Below are 25,034 nucleotides of genomic sequence, written 5' to 3'. Positions count from 1 at the left end.
GGAGTGCTTGAAAATTCCCTTAAGCGTCTCAAACCTTGGACCAAAAATGGGGGTTTAATGAAACCTTTTTTTTTTTTATCAGATGTAAGAAAAGTGTGTGTTTGAAATAAAACTATATAGCAGCCTCACATGCTTAAGTGTAAATATCACACAGTGTACTTAATGCTGTGGCTGAATTATATTTTGGAATTACAAGAAATGGCCTAGGATTTTTTTTTTATCATACTGTTTAATACGTTAGTACGGGTTAAAGCACTCAGAGGGGGAAAGAGCTTGTGCCCCAGTCACGTGTTCTATTGGAACAGCCAGTCACGTGGAGGATCGGAGCGCGAGAGCGGAGAGTAAAAGGCTTCCTGTCAGAGATGCATGCATGTTTATCTGTGACCGCTGTATTAATGTTGACGGGCAACATTTATAGGGATGCATGGAAGTATATTTGTAGGCATTACTGAATTTATTTTGTCATTCCACAAAATCTCTCAGCCAGGGCTCGGGTTTTACTCAGATTGCTGTTTAACATTTTAACTGGTTGTATCACCTTGGGGCTTTGCTCTCACAGATTATTTATTTAATGATCCGACATCTGAACCATAACTCTGCGTTATAGCAGCGTCTGGGACAAAACGATCTCTCTCTCTCTCTCTCACACACACACACACACACACACCGGTTAGACTGGACGCGAAATGAGGCGCACACACCGCTTCTGCACGGCGTGACACCTCGTATCAGCCGTTATCCCACTGATCACGGCCATCTGCGGCTGTGTTTTTGGAGCTAAAGGCACACGGACGACAGCCACCATGTCGGACCTGGAGCGGAGTTGCTCCATATCCAAAAAGACTATGATCACCGAGCATTTTCGAGTGCGCAAGCGGAGGGAGATGCTCCTGGCGCAAGTGTGTGTGGTGTGCGGAGTGCTGCTGGCGGCCTGGTGCATGTCAGCGCTCCTCACCAAAACAGGTGAGTGCATGGGGATGGGGATGGGGTAGTGGATGGCCGACATCCTCCGCTCTCACAGTAATTGAGAGGGGAGTGTGTTTTCATTCGTAGATCACTCGTGCAGCAGATTCACAGTTTAGGCAGAAATGTATGAGCTCGTTTCGGGACAGTGTAGTGTTAATAATACTGATGTGGAACCGTGTCTGTGTGGGACGCTTACACCATTTCGGAGGATTTCGTCTTGAAAGGAATTAGATGCAAATCTCGGGTTATGACCAACGACCATTTATTTAGTACTGCTTTGTAGAGATGTGCTCCAGCTGTCTTGCATAATTCAGCTCCATCGGATGTGTTCGTCAGATCGCATGTTGGCTGCGTGCGCGTGTCTGTCTGACCGGTGCCGCAGTGTGTACACAGCGTTAATGGCAGATCTGCTGTGTCCCCTATAGGACATATTACAGTATTCTGCCCAGTCTACATGTATACATGCATACTGTCTGTGCATTTATCTAAAATTCTGTTTATGGGTCCATTTGCAATTCGCTGGCCTGAACGGAGTTATATAGAGACCGAGAGAGCTGTGAGCAAGTCCTCAAATTTGCAAAAAATAAATCTAAATAAATAAAAAAAATTGCATAAGGGATTTTGTTCTGTATGTAATTGATAAATGCTCATCAGTGCAGTCATGCAAACAGCCTTATGTATTTATATACAACATAAAACACATAAAGGCTATTAAAGGTACAGTATGCAGTGACGTAGTACAGGGGAACAAATGGGGGTTCCTTTGCACTTTCATTGAAACAAACAGCATAAAGTGTCTTGGTAAGTGGTTATGCCAAAACAGACCACCAGAACATAGATTTTTGTGAGTCTCGGGAACTGTACTGGAGATATGAGCTTCCAAAAGTCCCTCAGTTGGTGTTTTGATGATGGAGAGAGCTGTCGAACACAACAGGACAACATCTCTGGTACTTGGTGAATGGATGGGGCATTGTTATCCTGGAAGAAACTACTCCTGACAGGATTAAAAAACTGTTTCATCATAAGATAAAGAAGATCAGTCAGGATAACTTTATATTGACTTTTATCACCCTTACAATTTGTAGGGAGCAGTAGGATAGATAAGGATGTTAAAATAAGGGCAAGAAATCTGAAAGGCAGTAATCAGACCTTGTCAGTTATGGTGCTACACATTTTACCGATTAGATTTGTTGTTTAAACAAATTTTCTACTTTTTGGGTTTTTTAAAAAAAGAATTGAAATATGAACTGAAAAAAAAAACATTTTCAGTTCCTGGTCAATACTGTCAAGACATTTTCAGCAGGGGATGGTTGTTGGTTTTAGTTTGTTTGTTTGTTTTGGTATGCTTCTAACAGCCAATTAAACTTGGTATCATATCACGCTGACTGGGTTGATGAGCAGTGCTGCTGCTGAGTTAGAAGCAGTGTAGATGTTTCTGCCTGTGTTCCTGGTCTGAAGGTGGACAAGACTTAAATGTGTACAGGTTTTTTCGATTTCCTGAAACCGCTGACAAAGGCTAAAAAAACTGCCCATGCTCACTGTGCCAGTGAGGTTCTTCTGGGCTAATTTAAAAAGTATGCCTGTAAGCAGATCCCCTACTATGGAAGGATTTTCCCAGCAAGTTGATTAAAGCAGTGGAATGCAGCTTGCATTTTAGGTACATGATCACTTACAACACATTTACTAAGTATAACTTATTTATTCAATATAAAAAAGATCAGTGCGTAATGGAAATAAATAAACCAGGGTCATTAACAATATGTGTTATAACTTCATTTAGCACAAATAGAATATACCTTATGGATCGGAAAAAATAAAGAGAACCTCATAGATTTATAGACCAATATTGCTGAATGTAAATTTTCTGAAATCTTTTCTGTAAAGACCCCCACATTTTACTAACCTACATGAAAAGTAGCAGGTTTATTTATAAGATTTACACCATAGCCTTTTATTACTGGTGCAACACTGGCATATTTACAAAGAATTGCTCTTGTATACTGTACATTTAGATTTTACTGAGTTTTACAAAAGCCAGGTACTTTCTTAGAGCTTACAATTTTCAGAAATCCCCATTCCATCCTCCATACCTTCTGTATTAGCCCTTTCTGTTTATGCTCTTCAGCTATGAAATAGATTCCTGGATTATTAAAGCTTTTTTTTTATTTCATGTTGGTTGGTGAAGCCAAACCTCTCAGTGGATTTTGGATTATAAATTAAGGAATTCATATTTTCACTACTCTGATTTTCAGTAATCAGGTTATCAGGCGGGGACCTTACTGAGTCTCTAAACTGATATTAGTTAATATAACGTTAAATTTATGCTACTTAATCTAAAATCACATTTATAGTGACACCACAAAAGTCAATATTTCCAAGTGTGGTGCAGTAAACAAGAAGATTAATGATTAAAATGCTGTTTGTTTAGTGAAAGAAATGAGAGACAGTGGTGTTTATCTTTTACTGATAAACTACTGATGAATAAATCAATTCTCTTAATAAAATAATCAGAATGATCAAAGTTCAATCATTCACTCATTCATTCATTTTTAAAATAACTACTTAATCCTGGTAAGGGTCATGGTGGATCTTGAGTGTATTCTAGTAAACACTGGATGCAATGCGCATTCAATTACACACACACACACACACACACACACACACCAAGGGTCAATGCAGTGTAGCCAATCCACCTTGCATGCTTATGGAAGGTTGGGAGGAAACTGGAGAACCGAGAGCAAATGCATTTAAACACAGAGAGAACGTACACAGAAACTCTACACTCACAGTAACCTCAGGAGATCAGGGCTGAACCCAGTACCCTAGAGCTGTGAGACGGCAATGTCTACAAATAGTCCTACAAATTAATTTCAAATTGGACCTAATGTGTTCTGTCAGTGGCAAGTTCAGGGACAGAAAGCTCTATGGCTCTAAATATACACCTATATATATATATATATATATATATATATATATATATATATATATATATATATACTAGCACTGGGTAGGGCCTCACTTGCTCAATTCTTCAAGGCATGGATACCACTAGATGCTGGAAATGTTTCTTTGAGATTCAGGTCCATGGTGTTATGACTGGACCAACAATTACTGACTTTCATGCTGTGATTCTCCAGTTCCACCATATCTTAAAGGTCTTCTACTAGATACAGATCCGGTGACTGAAGGCCACTGAAGAACATTGAGATTATTGTCATGTTCATGAAAGAAGTTTGGATGACTTTTGCCTTGGGCCGTGGTGTATAATCATGCTGGAGGTAGCCATTAGCCATTAGCCACATGTTAAATTGTAGTCATGAAGAGATGCACATGGTCAGATCCAGTACTTAAACAATCTGTGGCATTCAAGCAATGATTGATTAGAATGAACAGCTCAAAGAGTACAAGAAAACATTCTCCACACCACACCATGATGAAAACTGTAATTTTGAGTTGGATGTCTCCTGTGTGTGTGTGTGTGTGTGGCAGGTCATGGAATCATGTTGCAGGAGCACTATGCTGGACCGACAGACCATCTGGGCCGTAGACTAATGGCCACTGAGGAAAACAACGAGACTCTGGAAAAGAACTGCTCTGCCCCAGGTATAGTTGGACATGCATTCATCTTTTCTTTAGCTCTAATAAAACATGATTTGTTTAATTAATTGTGCCACAGCATGGTAATTGTGCTCAAATGGCAAATTAAGCTATTGCTTGATGAATCCTGCTCCTGGGGTTATTCCCCACTCTTAAAGAGCCAGTGTGCTGAATGAATGCGATTATAAAAGATTTGCAGTCATGAGGCAAAGAAATAGTCTGCAGCTGCCTTGTGCATAGTATAATTGGAGGTATTGGAAACTATTTTTAGTTGTGTTTTCCATCTCACCCTCACTGTATCGAATGATTGTTTCTCACTTACTCATCAAAAAGAAAGTAAAAGAAAAGCCTGGAGGTATATGAGGAGGAGTCATTACACAGTTTACTGGGGATGGGCTTGTGATGTGCTTTGGGATATTTTGCAGTGTGTAGTGGAGTCAGAAATTGCTGATGCTCACTTGTAAAGAGCCCACATCATCTAAGTGCTGTAAGTGTTTCAATATGTGCTGCAGAACTACCCAGTGTTTGTGAATGGGATCTGCCAGAGTCAGGCCATTTGTCTGTGTGGCTTAACAGAGGCTGACCATCCTCAAAGTGTGTGTGTGACATGTTAGGAGTCTGTCCACTGTCCAGATATCAGTAATGCACAGCTGTCTGGCTTTGGCTATAGAGAGCTATTAGACTTGCTGCTTTTAGTGTGTGTGTGTGTGTGTGTATGTGTGTGTGTGTGTGCTTGCAGATACTAGCCACTGTATTTGGAAGAGAGAGATAGAAAGATGAGATCTTCTAAAACAAAGAGTTTATTCTATGTACAGTTTAGACCATTAGTCCACTGGACCTTCACCAGACAGCAGCATTTTTCACACCATGCAGTTATTATAGGTGGATTGTTTGTAGACGTTTGGTTTTCGAGAGACCCATTTAGAGATTTCCACTAATGTTTCTGTAGGTTGTGCTGATTTGTGGCATGGCTCATAGCAATGGGACTGTGGTGCTGATAATTAATCAAAGTAATGATAATCACATGATATTGGGATTAGTGCAGTGTTAGATATACTCTAGGATAATCTGCACTGTGGAAAATGCTTTGCTGTTGAAATGTTGGCTTTGGCTTTAACAAAAGCAGAATTCAATAAACTGGCATGAGAGGATCATACACATGTCAAATGGGTAGTTTATATCAGTGTACACTTATTCATAATAATATCATTTGATTCTTAGTGAGAAATAGTTCCTAAAACAGAAACATTTGCTAGCAATTCTGTAAATATCATTCAGTCTACAGTCGGCACAGCTAACTATGTACAACAAACAGGCAGAGATAAGAAGTGTTGAAGCAAAAGTCATTGGCCTTTAATTAAACATTGGTTTAATTAAAGCATTACTTCGATATCTGGTTGAAGGCTTCTCCTATTATTTCTGGGTGAAAGCATAAAAAATGTATCTATATTTTAACTGTTTACTGTATTTTACCATTGTTGTTTTTTTGTAAGTTCATTTAATGGTGCTCTACTATTTAACATTTATCTCAAGCTTTTCAAACTGATACAAACCTAGAATTTAGCTTGTCGATAAATGTTTTACCCAATAGTGTAAGAGTAGAATGAAGGAGATTCTATGTTTTGGTAACAATATTTTGTATTTATGAATGGACTTTTATTTCTACTGGGAAGATTCTATGGGACTTTTATTTTTGCTGATAATTGAGCAGAACTGAGGGAGCAGCAGTGACTTCTTGGAGGGGTCGGTGTAATTAAGGAGAGAAAAGAAATAAAGGAAGAAAAAGGCTATGAATAAAGAGCTCGTCATGGTCTCCATATTGTATTATTGTTATTAAGCCCCATTAACACCCACAACATCGCAACTATTACGATAGCAACAAAACAAAACTAGCCAGCAAATCTAAACTTCAAGCCTGTTAGCTTTAATATGTTCCTTAGAATTGCTGGCAAATTTTTAATGGCTGATCTTTCATTTATATGTAGGAGGGAAAGTAGATGTGTCATTATGTATGAATCATGAGGTAGATATAGCAAAAAGAATATCGTAATAAGTTATGGACATTTTCCTCTGGCTGATTGTTGATTCAGCTCAAGCTTGACTCTTGCTTGTCCATTTATGCATCAGTTGTAATAAAAAAGTAATCTCTCCCAGGTGGTGCATGCTGCGCTGATTAATGGGCAGTGTCGGCCTTTGCTCAAAGACCAATTAACACAGTTGTGCACAGTTTCCTTTGGGAATTGGTTGGATGTCTTAAAATGAATAACAAAACACGACTAAAAATAAAAAATGGAGTACTACAAATGGAGTAATGAAAATGGAGAAAAAAGTATGTTTTTTCTTGTGTGCAGATAATAATAGTGCAAAATAGTTTTAGGTTCAGTAGACTCACAAGTGTCAGGTAAAAGGTTTATGCCCTGTGTTTCACAAAATATTGAGAAAGCATTCCACTTGCTTGCATGTGGACAGAACACATGAACTAGTAAGAGTGTGTTAGACTCCTGCCAAACATGACATGTACTGAAGTCATTTCCATCAGCTTCACCCATAATTCCAAGATGTATGTTCTGCAGTGCCAGAGTGACCTGTTCATCTGAGAAAGCAGGTCTGGTCTGAAGTAGTGACATTCACATCTAGACCAACTCTCTGATCTGCCAGCGTTGGAACTATTGTAATAGTTGTGTTGTTGTGGGTGTTAAGGGGGTTTAATAACAATATTAAAACTCAGAGACCATGATGAGCTATTCATTCATAGCCTTTTTGTTTTCTTTATTTTTCTCCTCTCTTTAATTACACCGATCCCCCCAAGTAGTCACCGCTGCTCCCCCCAGTTCCACTTAATCAAGTCATCCCAAGATGTCATCGCAGTAGAACATATCAAGCTGTACATTCAGCCATTCATGCACCAGCAGATCATGGTCCAGAGCGTTTGGCTTCTGTGTGTCCTGCTTGAACCAGACTGGGCATTGAGTTTTCTGTCTGCTTGCATACAGATCAATCCTTGTAGCTTTAAACGTTAGCTATTAAAAAAAGGACATCTGCCTATTTCCAAAGCTTGCTTGTGCATATCATTTGTAATTTTTTGCTTCCTTGGTGCTTGATACAAAGCATCACCTTGTCGTTCATAGCATACATATATATATATAAAATAAATTTGTTTGATTGTTTAGTTATATTATGATTTAAAAAAAGAAAAAGAAAAAGAAATGACAGTAGACATGATTTTGACTGTGCTAAAAAAAAAACAGCTTGGCTAAAGCTTGAATTTACTGTTAAAACTGAGAGAGTAGGCCTGAGATATGCAGTGCAAAAAAATGGCATAAGTGAGCCTGTGCAGTCGAACCAGGTGCAGGGATATTTATTCACCGTGTCTGAATATCTACTGGTATACAGACCTATAGGCCTAAGCAATGGTCCTGACATTTACTATGGGGACAAAAAGCTAATGGACCCAGTCACTGGTTCACTGGGAGAAATACATAGTACAGTTTCACAAAGAGGACTAAAAAAAGCCATGCAGACATTTGGAAGATGTAATGGTCCTTGTATTAATTATTAAACTTGCATGCCAGAGCTTGTGAACACTTTTAATGGTTCACCAGCTGGAGACTAATGAGTAATTTCATCAGTGTAGAGGGAAGAAATTCTAACAGTCAAAAAATAGGAGGCTGAAACCTGGGGCTCAGTAGCAAGGTTCCTCATGTCAGATCCTGTGATGGTCTACTCGACATGACTTAACATCAGCCACCTGCTCACCCATGGCTCTATAGGGAATGATGTATACAGAGATTTTTATACAGGATCTTTGACTGGTCAGGTGATTAATTATGTGTACTACAAACTGTTTGGTGATGTAAATGCAGTTCATATTCATGCAAGGTCAAATTATGTTAATTGCTAAACACAGTTTTGTGCTCCAAACATCCTTTTCTCATAGAACATTACTTATCAACAGGAATATAAGATGCTATGTATGACATCCGTTTACCAGCAGCAGAATGGCTCTAGAATTCATGAACTATGAATATGCAAATGTTTATAAGCTTGCATTTGTGAGCAAATATAAAGTATATTTGTGGATGTACAAGATCTTCTTTCCCAGACGTGACCTTCAGGCTGTCCGTCAAGCCATATCCTCTTCTCTTCTCTCAGTATGATAGGGTGGGGGCTGTCTGTAAATAGAGAAATGTGATCAGAGCATGTGATCGATGTTCTGTTGTACTTCTCCCTGTTGCTCATGGCAGTCAGGAAGAGGCAGATGAAAACAGTGAAGGAACATCCAGAAAGTACCACTAAGTATTTTAGGACTCATGATTTATCAACACTATGAAAGGTCATCTAGTATTGATGTACATATAGAAAATTGTTGCCTTTGTGTAGAACTAGAGTACACATATCATTCCACGCTCCAGCAGATGGCAGTGTGGATAGTGTTGCTTGTAGCTAGACCTGGACATACAGGACCTTTGTCTTCCAAGATTTGGATGTGGATTGTGCACTGCAGAGCTACTTTGTCAGAATGGGATGATGTAGATAGTCACGGTGTCACATGGGGTACCAGGGCTCAGAGGGCCAGAGCCATGGGTGACAGATGGACAGTGGAGGCGTCCAAATTCGCTTCAGTGCAATTCAGTCTGTCAGTGGCCAACAGGGACAACCTCAGGCTGGAGTTCCTCCTAAAAAGCATCCTCCTGAGACTGCATTATTTTTGCACCACTTAGTTTGTGTTATTAGCTCAGAAATCTCAGCTGTATGTGTGCTCTTGCTATATTAGTTTGTTATATTAACTCTTTATTTTATTTAAATGTGCTACTAAACATTATCTGAAAAACTGTATTGTCTTGAAACTGAACATGATTTAGTCATGTTGATCCTTAAAGCCAAAGTATGATGCTCTGTGATACATCTTTCTGTGTGTAAAACTGTATTCCTGGTTAGCTTGCATTAGGTTTGATGGCACAACTTTGAGCATAGCAGCCTCACAGCTGTGCTGTTTTGCATGATCTCACCATGTTCATGTGGGTTTCCACTCTCCTCCCAGGAGATTGATTGGCTATTTTAAATATTGCCGCTCTATTGGTGACCTTATAGTGACCTCATGGTATACTGTGATGGACTAGCATCCCAGTGGATGAAAGTGAAATGCTGTGTTCAGTTTTTCACTCACACATGAATCGTTCCTTTATTTCTGCTACAGCATATGAGTTTTTTTTAGATTAGAGATCTTTTTAGATAATTGGGCTTTTTAAAAATTTTAGTAAGACATCCGTTAACTGGATGATGGAATAATGACAAAAATGTGTTGGCTATTTTTCAGCCTAGATATATATTAAAGAATATAATATCTGTTTTTCTAAGTACGTCTAAGTAAGGTAAACGGTATATAATTCGTTTTTCCTGTTTTGTTTTGTTTTGTTTTTTACAACGTCCTCATTTCAGGAGACCAAAAGTAATTGCTCTGATATATGCTCAGGTGGTTCCTAGCCAGCTGTGTCTTTGTCTTTGTGCATCACTGCATGAGAGTGCTAAGAAACTGTCAAGTGTTGATTCTAGATGTGCACATGTGCTGCTATTTCTCTTGGTCAATTCTTTATTTATTATAAGGGACTTATTGGGAGGAAATGATTAGGATTTTTAGGGGTCAAAAGTTAAATAAAACATGGAAATATCAGTTATACAATCTCATCCTAAGCAAGCAATTTACTTAACCAACACAAAACCTAAAGCAAATAAATTGCTAAAACAAGAAGGAACTGAAAATTTCTGCATTGTATGCCTGACTAATCACCAACAGGGCTGGGTCTGAAGTTCTGAGGTTTTAGGAAGTCAGTCACCAGATTTGGGCATGACAATATGTGTGCCTGCCAATACACCCACAACTATTAATAATACATACAAGGCATATGTTTCAGTGGAACATTATTTTTCAAATGGTGTCAAACATTGTTGTTTACAACATTTTGCTGTCAGGTTTTTCTTCCTTTACAAAAACTGAATTCACAATATTCCTTATGAATAATTCACATTCTTTTTTCACATTATAGTTGCTTATGTGTATGCATACCAACATCATCATTTATAACTATCAGCTTTAACATTATTGAGAAATCAAAAAGTGTTGGCTCTCGGATATGTCAGACTTCTAGATTATGATTGATTTTCTGACAAAATTCTTACACTTTGGATTTGAACTCTTGAGGTCTGGAATGAAGAAATCATTCACACAAACCTAAGAATATAAACGTTTGAAATGTTATTCATGAAAGAGTGATCCAACTCCAGCAGGGGTGTCTAACTCAGTTTCCATCATCACTCAGTTTATCATTATGGATGCAGCGTCCAATGGTCCAGACCAAACAAAATCAGCTTAATGACCACAAGCACAGCAACTCCTTTATAATGTGTTCATTTATCAGTATTTATCTGAAAGGTGAACAAACAGATATATCACCTTTAATACAGATGAACAGACTGCATTTTATTACAAAAAGTAAATCCACAACATGGTTCCAAATTATACAGGGCATTGCATAAAGTTCACTTCCTTGAACGTTTGTAGTGGTACAACTAATAAATGAACTTAATTATATGTTATATTTTTCCCCCTAGTGCACAGGTTTATAACCCTAGTCCTGAATCCTGACCTGCACATTTTAGAGTTTTCCCTGATTCCAGCTAATCAAGCATAACTAATCCGCTAATTAACACTCCTTCCTAATTGGGGTGTGTTAGAGTAGGAAAAACATAACACAGCTGTGTGTGTGGAGTTTGTATGTTCTCTGCTTTGGGGGTTTCCTTCAGGCACATATGCCCCCAAGTTCAAAGTTATGTGTTGTAGCCTGATTGGCATCTCTAAATTGTCTGCTGTGTGTGTGTGTGATTGTGGCCTATGATATACTGCCATCCTGTACTGGGTCTACCCTGGCCTGTGTCTTCTTGGAGTGACTCCCTGCAACCCTGCAGGATAAGTGGTGTAAAGAATGGATGGATGGATATGATTTTATATAGATTATAAATTGAGGTGGTGGTTCAGGTTAGAGCCTTTATGATGCACTGTAAGTTTGATACCCCTGCTCTATAGCCGTGTGAGACATTAAAGGATATCAGTCATGTTAGACATCAGTGTAGTTATTCCCCCATGAAAATATAAATAGTTGAATACAAACTTATATATATATATATATATATATATATATATATATATATATATATATATATATATATATATATATATATATATATATATGTGGGGTTTTTTACTTATATTTCTTAGGTCAAACTTTGTTATTCATTTTATTTATTCAGTTTTCTTTTCCTAATAAAATTGTGGCATTAATTTTGTGTATAACCCCTTGAAAATCATAAATACTGCCTCTAACATGTATTCTCTTTTCAGCCATCCATGAGTTCCCTGAGGATGTGTTCACAAACCGAGAGCGAACACGAGGCGCTGTACTGCTGCACATATTTGCTGTAGGTAAACTCAGTGTCTGTGACTGTACTGTCAAAGCCTGGCTTTCTCCACAATTGACCCAGTCATTTAAGATACATGGAGCAGCTCTGACAACTTCATGATCGTTATAAATTGTTAGCCAGCTGTTCATTGTGTCATGTGACTGGCTGTCCTGAAAACCCCATGTGACTAGAGTGCCCAAAGCTACTAATGAATAACACAAAAAAAAGCCTTCAGTGACTCTAGAGGTCCCTTGAGCAGATTGTATTCATAATAGGTAATAAATCTAAAATAGAAATGATATAAAATATTGAATTGAAATGACCTCTATAACATTTTTGATAGTATGACATGATATATATATTCTTGCTATCTACGTTATTAGGAACATCTGCACATTTATGCAGTTATCTAGTTGGCTCAAGTTACCAGGTAGACAGTAGTAACTCAGATAGTCACTCTTTACAACCGTATTGAGCAGAAAAGCATCTCAGAGCACACAACACATCAAACCTTGAGGTGGATGAGCAACAGCAGAAGATCACATCGGGTTCCACTCATGTCAGCCATGAGCAAGAATCAGAGGCTCTCATAAGCACAGACTCACCAAAACTGGACAGTTGAAGATTAGAAAAAAAAATCACCTGGTCATTTTCCAGTCTTCAATTGCCCAGTAAACAGTCCACTAGGGATCTATTCTACAAATGCATTATACACAATATTATTCGCAATTTCTTCATTTGTGTTCATTTTTTAATAATTTCATTTTTTTTTTTTTTTACTTTTTATTTATTTATTTTTATGTATTTTCTTTAGGCTGTGTACATGTTCCTGGCTCTGGCCATCGTGTGTGATGACTACTTTGTTACATCGCTGGAAAAGATCTGTGAAGTAAGTAGGATTATAAAAGCTTTAATTCTAAACTCCACAAGCTCTGAACCCAGTGTCACTCCATCAAACTCACTCCATCACCTCGGCCCTGCTCTGAGGTTGCATGCTGTCAGGCTTTTCACTCTTAGCTGCACTGTGATCATTTGTATGCGACTCTTGTCATCTGTCAGAAACTGCATATGAGTGAGGATGTAGCTGGTGCAACATTTATGGCTGCTGGAAGCTCAGCTCCTGAGCTTTTTGCCTCCATCATTGGTGAGATAGACACACACACACACACACACAATTTCCATGGAAGCTATTGAGAATTGCTATAGTGGCTGAACATTGTGTTTTCTGCAGGTGTGTTCATCACACATGGAGATGTGGGTGTGGGCACGATTGTGGGCTCAGCTGTCTTCAACATTCTCTGCATCATTGGTGTGTGTGGAATTTTCGCTGGACAGGTGTGTGTGTGTGTGTGTGTGTGTTTGTATGTGTTTGTGAAATTCAAACTGTCTTATTTGTCATTTCATAAAGTAGAAATATTGTGCTGTGCTTTTACTTATACAGTTTTGAAGATGAGTTTAAAATACAATCTAAAGTACTTCACTTCCAACTAAATAAATTAAACAATTTTAAGCCCTGAAATTCTCACTATTTTAAACACTAGTCTTTTGGTCATGCCCCTTCTACTAACTACTAATGCTGGATACAGATCAGGTCTCAGACCCCGACCCGTCCAATAGGAGAGTAATAATATTATGCTGTGTTTTTACTTTTTAAAACTGGTTTTAAAAGAAAAGAAAAGAAAAGAAAGAAAAGGAAAGGAAAGGACAGGAAAGGAAAGATTGCTCTCTGAGGCGGGATGTTATTCATCTGTTAGCTCATGTATGGAGAACAGGGCAGATAAATCATTCCTCTGAGTGTCTTACACATGAGCAACAAATGGAGATGATGCCATTGGCTGGATTCATGTTTTTCAGAGGAAGCATGTGTTAGCCTTCATCCTGTCCAGCTGGTAGCTGTTGTATGATATGTTAGTCCAGGCTAGTGAGTGGAAATAGGCAGGTGACCAGATGTATATGTTAAAACCAAAACATACAGTGAATTAAATGCAGTGTTAACTGTAACAATTATATTAACAATTATAAAGCTCTTTTCTCTCTTCCAAAGGTTGTCTATCTCACCAAGTTTGCTGTGTTTCGGGACTCCATTTACTACACACTGTCTGTTGTAGCACTTATAGTAGTAAGTATGATATTACAATAAATAGTGTTTTTTTATTATTATTATTTTTTTGTGTTTGAAATGAATGTTTTCTGTATGTTGCAAATCCCAAATCAGCTTTAAAAGCAAATGCATTTTTATATAACAAATCTTCAGATTAGCAATAAAAAAGTAATTTAGGCTGGATATGTAATATTGTGAGCAAACAGGTAATATTTTATTTCTTATATGTATAAAAGCATATTTGTCAGGTTCAGCTTCACAACATCTCATAACTGCAAAAAGGACTTATTTAATGATTGTTCACTTCAGTGTGTCTCCTTTTATAGTTCATCTATGATGGGCAGATTATGTGGTAAGTGCCTCAGTGCTATAAAAGCATCTTCGAGAAGAATCAAAAGAATCATAACTTACTGTCCACTGCTTTCTCCTCAACAGGTGGGAGAGTCTGGTGCTCATGGTCATGTACATTGGCTACATAGTCATTATGAAGTGAGTTCTTCCATACAGTAGGCATTGTTTGGTAATTCTCTGGTTATTGTGGTTTTCAAGCAGTTAAGGTGCATTTATTGTATTTTTGTTGGATGAATAGTATATACTGTACTGTACATGTTATGCAATCTTATCAGTAAATGGAATTTTCCCAGAATTTAGTGATCTGACCATCAGATATTTTTAAATAATATAATTTATACTCATGCTAAACGGTAGCTAGAAGCTTCTTTTACTTGTTAGTTACATTCACCCCGTAGTTACAAAACGAAATAAAAAAAAAAAAGCGAAGACACCGTATACACTCACTGAGCACTTTATTAGGAACGGCTGTACACCTGCTCATTCATGTAATTTTCTAATTAGCCAATCATGTGGCAGCAGTGCAATGCATTAAATCATGCAGATACAGCCAGCAGCTACAGGTAATATTCATATCAACCAGTAGAATGGGGGAAATGTGATCTCAGTGGAAAAACATAGCCTGATCTGATGAATCTGGATTTCTGCTGAGGCACACAGATGGTAAAATCAGAATGTGGCACCAACAGCATGAATCCATGAACCCAACCTGCCTTGTGTCAAGAGTCCAGGCTTGTGGAGGTGGTGTAATGGTGTGGGGAATGTTTTCTGGCCACAGTTCGGGCTGTTAAAGCCAAGCTTCATGACCGCAATTTATCATCTTCTAATGGCTACTTCCGGCATGCTAATGCACAATGTCACCTCAAACTGTCGTCTCAAACTGGTTTCAGGAACATGACAATGATCTTAGTGTTCTTTAGTGTCCTTCAGCCACAGGATCTGAATCTAGTAGAACACCTTTGGGATCAGAATTAGAATCATCTTTATTTCTAGGTGCTGTGGGTTTTTAAAAGGAATTTGTGTTGCTGTACTGGTGCATAGGAATATGAAGCAAAGGGGCATAAATATAAAGAACTCCTGAGAATAAACATAAAAAAAACAATAATAAAATAATAAAATAAAAACATTAACTGTATAATCGTGCTGGATGTGTAAAAATGGACTAGTTGTGTGTTGATGTAACATAAAAATCATCAAAGTATTGTTATACATTACTCTCCAAGAAGGCAGATAAGAGACCATGGGGGGGTTCTGGATGATGTTGATGAAGCCAGTTGCGGATGGAAAGAAGCTGTTTATGTGGCATGAAGATGTGATAGAACAGAAGATTCACAGCATGAAAATGTATCATAGTCATATCAGCATGAACCAGAATCTCAAAGGAACGTTTCAACATCTTGTGAAATTCATGGCATGAAGAATTTAGATTTAGTTTGGAGCAGAAAAGGAGCAACTACCCAGTATTAGTACAGTGTTCCTAATAGAGTGTCCATGAGTGTATATCTTCATATCGTCATGTATATAATATATTTTAGTTTTAACCATTTTATTACTTTAAAGAATGACAAACTAGTGTAAAGCATGTGAATATATCATGTATCATGTACATTAAAACAAACAGATCAGACACAACAGAAGATAAATAACGGATAAATGACTCATTTGGAGATTTCTCTTTGCTTCAGGTTTAACACCAGCATGCAGAACTACTTTTCTGGGAAAGAAGATTTGAGTGTTGCTAATGGTAATGCAGTAACCAGCGAGCTGGAGGATGGTAATGCATATTATGAGCAGTATTGGGATGATCCTTCATGGCCATTACTCAGCTCAGGTAAGGGTAACTAGACAGGCTTCTTCTCTCTGCACCAGCTCAGCTTCCTCTCTTCTGCGCTGCCTCTACTCAAAATCAACACATACTCACAGTGATTACAGCTGAGACTAACAACATGTTCTTACCTCTTTCCTGTCAGTTTGAAGCTTTTCTGCATCAGTAGATGTGCACACTAGCTGCCAATGGCAGTAGTGTGTAAGGTAGAGAAGGAGTCACTGCCTGCCTTCTGGGGTTGATTCTGTGTGCTCTGTATTTCAGATTGTGTCTCTAGAAACCTTCTAACATTTACTCTGAAGCCTGTCTGCTTAGCCTTACTAAATACTTCTCCCTTCCACTCCTATTATACATTATACAGTGTGTGTGTATTATACAGTTTGTGTGTGTTTGTGCATGTGCATTGAACACTTGTGTGATGTGTTTGTTGCAATAATAAGGCCTCTAATAGTGATGTTCAAGACCTACTGTGCTGACCTGGTTTGCTGTGTGGGTCACATGATGTCATGGGGTATGTTCTAGGAGTGTTTGTTACTCTAAGTAGGCCACGTTTATGTCACAGTGGCTGTAGCATGTGCCCCGAGTGCCTCAAGCAGGTAAAAAAGGGTCTTCTTTATTTATTTATTTATTTACTTACTCATTTATATATTTTTCATCTACTCTGTTTCCTTACGAATTAATTCTTTACCATCACACAGCTACTAATCTAAAAACATGCGTCCTCTGAGACAAGCTTACAGCATTAAACTTTATGAACTGCTCTGCAACTTTATAAACTCCTTCTCATGTAATGTCAAGGGGAAGCTGAAAGCACTTGGAGAGGAAAGTGCTATCTGCCCTTTTCCCTCTATTTAAGCTTACAGTTGTCTAGCCGGTCTCTGAGAGACAGAGGAAAGAGGAATGATATCCTTCCCATCCGGAGCAGGATCGGTTATACGCTTCTGGATTTCCTGACCGTAAATGGCTACGATATTAAAAATTTTCCCCACAACAGCTCAAATGCTTATCTGAGATAATATGTTCTATAATATATCATATATCAAAATGTACATGTTCCTATGGCTGATTCTTTTATTCAAAGTGATGTACATTTGATACAGGATACAGCTAAGCAGCTGAGGATTAAGCGCCTTGCTCAAGGTTTTGCTCACTGTGGCAGCTTGGTGTTGGGATTTGAACTCACAATCTTCTGATAAGTGACCAAATCTATAACCACTTAGTATTTCTGTTCTTGTGTTTAAGAGTGTGTGTATAACTCTTCACAGAAAAAAAGAAATATGTGGTCAGTCAGGTAAAAAACACATATACATATAGATTACATAAAAATATTACTTTTCTCAACAAAACATGATTTCATTGCTTATACTTATCTTAATGGAATAATGCTGAGTGAATATGATCAGTTTATGTAGTTTTAATCTAAACCAATGATATTTTGAGCTCTCACCAGGATGTTAGAAGAGAATTATAACTGTATTATTACATTTAGGCAATTAAAGCATTCATGGTAGAATAGCGAAGCCATAATGTTTTGCAAAACACCAGTGTTGTTAGTTTGAGTCTCAGCCCAAGTGAAAGCTCAGTCAGATTTTATTCAGGGCCTTGAAAATAATTGCTCACGCATACACATCGAATGAAATAAATTCAACAAATCTTTCATGTCATTGTGTATGTTCCCAGGGTGCTCTGAATGAAAATTTTCTGATTTTGATTTCACATTTGTAGGCCGCATTGCATCACCTCTTTGAACTTAAGACATGTGCTGCAGAGAAGTCAGTCAATCAGTCGAGATGGTGGGACAGTGTGGCCCTGTGGGGGTTTGCATGAAATGACCACATGCTTTCTGCATGATTGATGCTGTTGAGCGTGTAGTGTAACACAAAAAGTATGACCAATTTCATTTAGTTTATCACTAAGGAGAGAAAGGAAAGCAGAGTTGAGAGAGTTGTGAGATATGTATAAGTAAGTAGGTCTCGAACATCACTGATTAGGGTGTGTGTGTGTGTGTGTGTGTGTGTGTGTGTGTGTGTGGGCGTTGTTTTTATCCTTTTCTTATGTTTAATACAAACACCCTGAATGGTGAGAGCGGTGAGTTTACTGGCAAAAAAAAAAACCTCCAGAATTTCTCCTGTTTGTCCAGAATTCTGGGTTTTGATCACAACTTGGGTGTATTTACAGATTTGATGCATATTGCTATCTCTGTTTGTAGTAAAACCCAATAAGATGTACACACGTGGCTCAGTCGTGATGGTTGATGAGATGATGAACTCCAGTCCTCCAAACTACCGCTTCCCAGAGGCTGGCCTCAGAGTCATGATCACCAACCGCTTTGGGCCTAAAACTCGCCTGCGCATGGCAAGCCGACTCATCATTAACGAGGTGAGCAGCCTTCAAATCTACTAAAGGGCATGTCAGTGTTAAGAAGTGGAGTTGCCAAACATTTCCAGCTGGAGTCCTAAGCATGAGATAAAAAGGGATTTAACTGGCTGCTGTGATTTTCCATTGACTGGCAGTAAAAGAATGGAATTTAAAGGTGACGCAGAAACAACAGAAGTAGAGTGCAATAAAAGAGGGGTTTTTTTCCATTCACTGGGGATTTTCCACCGGGATTTAGAAATCACCTGTTAAGGCTTCTGCAGTCCAGTGACCTGATCTCTTTCGGTATTTTCCATGATTTCACTGAGGAAAACACCACGTACATGTAAGATGCTGAAATGAAACTGACATAATAATTCTTCAGTATTTAATAATAAATGTGTACAGACATGCACTATATGGCTTAAAGTTTGTGGACGTTTGACTATCACAACTATGTAGTTAAACTGGTGCGACAAAGTTGATAGCACACAACGTCTGAGCTCCATAGAATCATGGTTTGTCAAGGCTGGAGTTGAAGAACTCAAGTGTCCTGCACAGAGCCCTGACCTCAGCCCCACTGATCACCTCTGGGATGAACTGGAACACTAGCTACACCTGACCTCAGTTCAAATTATGGTCCATGAAGACACGATTTGCCAAGAGTGACAAGGAAGAACTGGAGTGTCCTGCACAGAGCCCTGTCCTCAGTTCCATTGAACACCTCTGGGATGATCGGGGCAGTGGTAGCTCAAGTGGTTAAGGCTCTGGGTCGCTGACCAGGAGATCGGGGATCAACCCCCAGCAGTGTCAAGCTGCCAACCCACCCTGCTCCAGGGGAGCTGCATCATGGCTGACCCTGTGCTCTGACCCAAACCCCCAAAGATGGGATATGTGAAGAAAGAATTTCACTGTACAGTAATGTATATGTGACAAATAAACTTAACACTGACTGCCCCTGACCTCAGTGCATAATCCCACTAATGCCCTTGTGACTGAATGAGCACAATTTGATGAGTGTGATGGTCAGGTTTCCAAAAACCTTTGGCCCTATAGCATATGTATAAAAATAAGGATATTAAGCAAACATACACTTCTAAATGCGAATCCGAATCAGCTACTTCTAAAAGGATACAAACCACATTATTAAGAAAAATTTGACTTTAATATTTAAAGGAAATTGTTTTTTTTTGCTTTTAAAAGCAACAGCGGCTAATGCAGGCAACCAATGGAGTGGACGGCACGGTAGTGGCTGATGGGAAAGCAGACACCATGGAGAACGGCAACGTACCTGAGGACAAACTAACAGAAGAGGATGATAACGAGCTGTCCTCACCCTTCACTATGCCTGGTTAGAGAGTCACACACCCACATTATCCCTTACTCACTAGTAACTCAAACTGTCTCTACCTAATTCAGTTTCTACTATGAGCAGCATTTTTGACGATCTCAGTCACCTGCTTGAAAAATCTTTCTTAATAATGTCACATAGAGAGAGTCAGAAGCTCTACAGTGTACTTATTGCACACTTGTCTTTTAACAAGCTTCAGAATCTCAAAAGCTGCACTCTTATTGGCTATCTACCAGCAAAAGCAGCAACTCAAATGATAATGAATACGTAAATGTTAATGTTCAATAAATAGGAAATCCTATTTTCAGACAAATCTACTGTAATCCACCTCATCAGACACAGATTTATCAGGAACATCTGACTGGGGCTCACACATAAACAATATGAGTTTTTATATTTCTGTGGATTTTCTGACCAACATGTCATCACTAAAAGTTCACCACATTGTGTATTTAAAAGTTAAACGTTTCAAGACTTTGGTGGTAAAAAGAAAAGAAAAGAACAGAAAAGAAAAGAAAAGAAAAGAAAAAGTAGGTCAACTGGTTCTGAAAAAGCTGCTGGTTGGTTGGCTGCAATATCAGACAAGCAGCATATTTTTTCTGTGAAAGGAAGCATTTCCTGTCTACTTTCAGTTATATATAAAGCTAAATAAAGACTACGACTTAGCAAACCTTTAGAATTACTCTCAAAGGTATGGCTGGATAGTAAAGGAGCTTCTTCCACACATTCAATCATCTGACAATAAATAAATTAATATTTGTATGTAATTTAGTATTAAAGCTCTTTGTCTAAGCCAGATAAGAAGCAGTCACACGATGAAATCTCTCTCAGTTGAATTTTCCCTTGAATAAACTTGTAGAAAAAATCCTTTTGGAAGAGGAATCCAGGACTTATTGTTGTAAGATTATCAGCTTAACATTCATGGACCTTTTCAGGAGTTTCCAGTCACGTTTAATATGGTTATTGCATGTGGTTTTTCTTATGAGCTGGGCATTCATTACAGCTATTGCACAGTCCCCAGGACAATTGTGAAAGTTTATGATGAGCTATATTTCTGTGGGAAACAAATCTTGGGAGCCAAGTGCCATCATGGCTCAGCGAATAAGCTGCTGTGTTATCTCCTTCTACCTGCAGGAGGCACTATGAACAGAGTGAAGTTGATCATTTCGTGGCCTATCCTGGTGCTGCTGTACTTCACTGTGCCAAACTGTGGAAAGCCACGCTGGGAGAATTTCTTCATGCTTTCCTTTTTTCTCTCCACTCTGTGGATAGCTGTCTTCTCATACTTCATGGTGTGGATGGTGAGTGTGTTTGAGTTTGAGGTTTAGCATCACCGGTTTATTTACTACACCATTTGAGCTGTATACAGTGTGATTGTGATATGTTTTATTATTATGTGCAGGTGACGATTATCGGATACACACTGGGAATACCTGATGTTATAATGGGCATTACTTTTCTTGCAGCCGGCACCAGTGTTCCTGACTGTATAGCTAGCCTTATAGTCGCTCGACAAGGTATCATTTTTCTGCATTTATACTCATTCCTTTCTCCTCTTTACAGGTTTTTGTATCTGTTCATCTATGATGTATTATGTGTGCACATCCACAGGCCTGGGAGATATGGCTGTCTCCAATACAATCGGCAGTAATGTTTTTGATATCCTGGTTGGGCTCGGTGTTCCCTGGGGCCTCCAGACGATGGCTGTCAACTACGGATCAGTGGTATCTGTCACGTTGTCATCCCTGACGAATACACTCACATCCACACACATTCACAGAGGAGAACTGGGTGAAGGAGAGCAATGCTGGCATGGGAATGTAAATGTGAAACACTGTGATTGTAAATTCAATTTCTTTACTTTTGTCACAGGTGAAAATCAACAGTAGAGGATTGGTGTATTCTGTGGTGCTGCTCCTGGGATCAGTGGCTTTGACTGTAAGTTGATGTGAGGAATGTATGATTCAGTATGCAGCAATAACCAACTGGGCCTTGAAGCACTGGCATGAAAGCCAGAGACACACTACATGCATGCATTTGGACCAGACCTCCCCAATAATTTATGCATATTTTTTTTTTACTTTTTGTACCCCAGTAGTGATCAAACTGTAAAAAACGACCCAGATTTAACCACAAAATGCATCAAAAATGCAGAAGACCACACTTTAACAAAACGTATCATTGTACATATCATTCAAGCCCCAGAGGTTCCCTGGTTCCCTGGTCTTTTCCAGTGTGGTATGAACATGTGATCTTGAGGATGCTTTGCCACTCATTAAGGAAACTGCAAAGCATATGATGAACTGATGTAGCCCTTGATTGAGTCACAAAATATCTTTCTCTGACCTGAATGACCTTTATAAACACATCTGAGTCATGTTTTTCGTACATTATACCCTGTCTTTCTGCACAGGTTCTGGGGATCCATGTGAACAGGTGGAAGCTGGACTTAAAGCTGGGTGTGTACGTGCTCCTGCTGTATGCCGTCTTCCTGTGCTTCTCCATTTTGATCGAGTACAACATTTTTACCTTTGTCAATCTGCCCATGTGTCAGGAAGTCTGAAACCTTTGGTTTCTGAATCACTTCCAGACTGGACCTACCACCATAATCTATTTTTTTTTTTGGTCCTGAAATCCACCATGTCCGACATCATGCATTCACTGCAGTCAGAGACATTACATTATGCTGTATCTGCCCATGGAGATCCAGAGGTCCAGTTCTCAATTCAACTTCTGTCTATGGCAGGACTCGCTCTGACTGGACCTTCTCACCTTAGCAGCATAGCATGTCTATTTGAATTGGATCTACATGGGCCTGAATATCTACTCTATATACACAGGAAAAAGAAGAATGCTGCTCAGTGGAAACATCCGAATGCATCCCATTTACATCTGGTCTTCCCAGGAGAAAATCAAATCAAAACAAAAATGAACAATGCACTTTAGACATATAGGCCACACTATGATCGCAGTAAGGAAAGACCTCAGCTCTTTTCTGCTGTAATGCAATAAGGAGCAATAAAGACAGAAGCAGTGTTTCATGACAATAAAGTCATGAAATAGAGGGTTTTTTTTTTTTTAACTGTGAAGGATGATGAGATTTTAGTGAAGTCAGCAGTTTGGTACAGTAGGACTGTGTGAGAAGTGATATCATCAGTGAGTCCTGCTGTGGAAGATCCATCCTGTAATGAGTAAGATTTGCCGCCTGCTCCTGGCCTCTGCACAACGATATAGACAGACAAGGACCAATCAAAAACTTAAAACTGGGTTCGAGCTCCTTGATGGTATTAAAGACAAATTTCAGAGTTGTATTCACTGACGAGACAAGACCAGAACCACAGATCTTGATGTTGTACTTGTTGTTTATATGTAAATATGACATTAAAAGTCCTCTTGTTTGAACCAGTGCTTCCTTCCAGGTGTGGGGAGGAGGAGTGGACGCACATCCATGACTGGAACGGTCAAATTTTCTTTCTTTTTGCGCCGTTCACTTCATCTCCCCTTTCTGGATCTCTGTACTTTTTGTCTGTGCTGCATAATTTGATGCAGCAAATCATGTCAAACTCCCTATATGGCAGCTACCACTCCATCCTGCACCAAACCCAACAGGCTCAGGAGATTATAACCCCGAGTACAGGGCAGATGTTTTTGTGTCTGTGAGTGTCAGTGGTGGAAATGTCAGGTGTCGTCGTACAGTGCTAAAAAAAAAAGAGATGCCGTCACTGCAATCCATGTGGAAAGGCAGGTGTCTGTGTGTGCAGTGTTTCAGTGTGTGCAGTATATAAGGATATATGCAAGTGAAAATTGTAACCAGTAGGCTGTAACCAGAAGGGCTGGTTATATTTAAATACCCTCGTTGCTCAAGCATGCAAATATTCATACTACCCTACATTATTAGTGCTATGAAGAATGGCACATTCTTTGTACATGGCTGTGTGCTGTGCAGTATGGTGGTGTGAGGTAAAATTTTATTTCGTTTTATTTTATTTCTATTTTTTTAAGGTAGTTCAGACAGGATATGACCTATAAATGGTTTAGGTTGTTTCACAATAAGTTAATGAATGTCGCTGGAGGTTAGGATCCGTCAGTTCACGTGCTTTTAACACATTGTGTGTTTCAGGAAAGAGAAGGAATTACACAATTTACTTCCTTATTTGTATGGTTTAAAATTTCTATAACGGTTCACATATATGCAACTATTTTCCTATTTGGTTACTGAGCCAAGATTTTGTTCTTGTTATCGTAACAGCAAGTAGTCTACTATAGTACATATAAATAAATAAATAATTAATAGCAAAAATCATACCAAATCACTGTAGATAAGCCATTTCTATGATCTACTTTGAAGTCAGTTGTTCTGTGGCATGTCTGTTATTATAATGGTTATTATTCCTACATTTGAACAGAAAGATCAGTATTTTTGACTCTAGCTGTATTTTATAAACTGCACTTCCACACAACTGAGTGACCAGATTATTGTTTTCTTCCTTTCGGGGATAAGGATCACTCAGGAGGTGGTATCTTTGTTACCAGGGCTGGCATTCTGACATGAAGCAAAGTCTTTGTATGCACAGATAAACCCAACAGATACCTCTTCAGGAGAAACCTTTTAAGTTGATTGAAGATGTTTTAAAACCTACAGTACATTTATGTTCATGCATGAAAGTGCACACCTACAGGACACACGCACTCACTTTTGTTCACACATACACGTGCAGTCTTATTTCAGACTAGACTGTGACCTGCTGCACTGTGGGCTGGGGGTTATAGGTGAGCTTGAGCTGGATGGGTTTCCAAGCCACTGATTGACAAAGATAGAAATTTAATAGGTACTGTATGACAAGAGTGTTTAACTTGAATGTATTGTCTTGCTATAAATGGATGTATCCAACCAATGCATTTTATTGTGAAGCAATAAACTATTCAAAATATTATCATTCATATTTGAATCATAAGAAAATTGTATGAACACAAATTAAACTTCTACACTTTATAAAGATTTGATGGTGTGCAGCGTGCTCTTCTAGTGCCCC

General features: G+C 38.7%; 1 protein-coding gene across 3 annotated transcripts; it reads left to right on the top strand.

The window, feature by feature from the left end:
- The first annotated feature begins 321 nt into the window (after window positions 1-321).
- slc24a4a (solute carrier family 24 member 4a) lies at window positions 322-25,000 on the top strand. 3 transcript variants are annotated; one of them, XM_058400083.1, is made up of 17 exons: window positions 322-963; window positions 4,456-4,569; window positions 11,960-12,036; window positions 12,833-12,907; window positions 13,078-13,162; window positions 13,250-13,353; window positions 14,063-14,137; window positions 14,446-14,471; window positions 14,555-14,608; window positions 16,156-16,244; window positions 18,505-18,674; window positions 19,854-20,001; window positions 21,136-21,302; window positions 21,404-21,518; window positions 21,613-21,725; window positions 21,874-21,939; window positions 22,415-25,000. In XM_058400083.1, exons 1-17 carry the CDS (start codon window positions 804-806, stop codon window positions 22,562-22,564), a joined length of 1,788 nt encoding a protein of 595 aa, XP_058256066.1. In that variant the 5' UTR covers window positions 322-803; the 3' UTR covers window positions 22,565-25,000. The 3 variants fall into 3 exon arrangements, with proteins under 3 accessions (XP_058256066.1, XP_058256065.1, XP_058256064.1); XM_058400082.1 differs by having other exon boundaries at window positions 16,156-16,301; window positions 19,860-20,001; XM_058400081.1 differs by having other exon boundaries at window positions 16,156-16,301.
- Window positions 25,001-25,034: the final 34 nt, after the last annotated feature.

The sequence above is a fragment of the Hemibagrus wyckioides genome, linkage group LG09 (genome assembly GCF_019097595.1).
Source record: "Hemibagrus wyckioides isolate EC202008001 linkage group LG09, SWU_Hwy_1.0, whole genome shotgun sequence".
NCBI classification, from domain to species: Eukaryota; Metazoa; Chordata; class Actinopteri; order Siluriformes; family Bagridae; genus Hemibagrus; species Hemibagrus wyckioides.
Note: the sequence above shows the minus strand (reverse complement) of the source record. Positions and strands in the feature narration are given on the sequence as shown.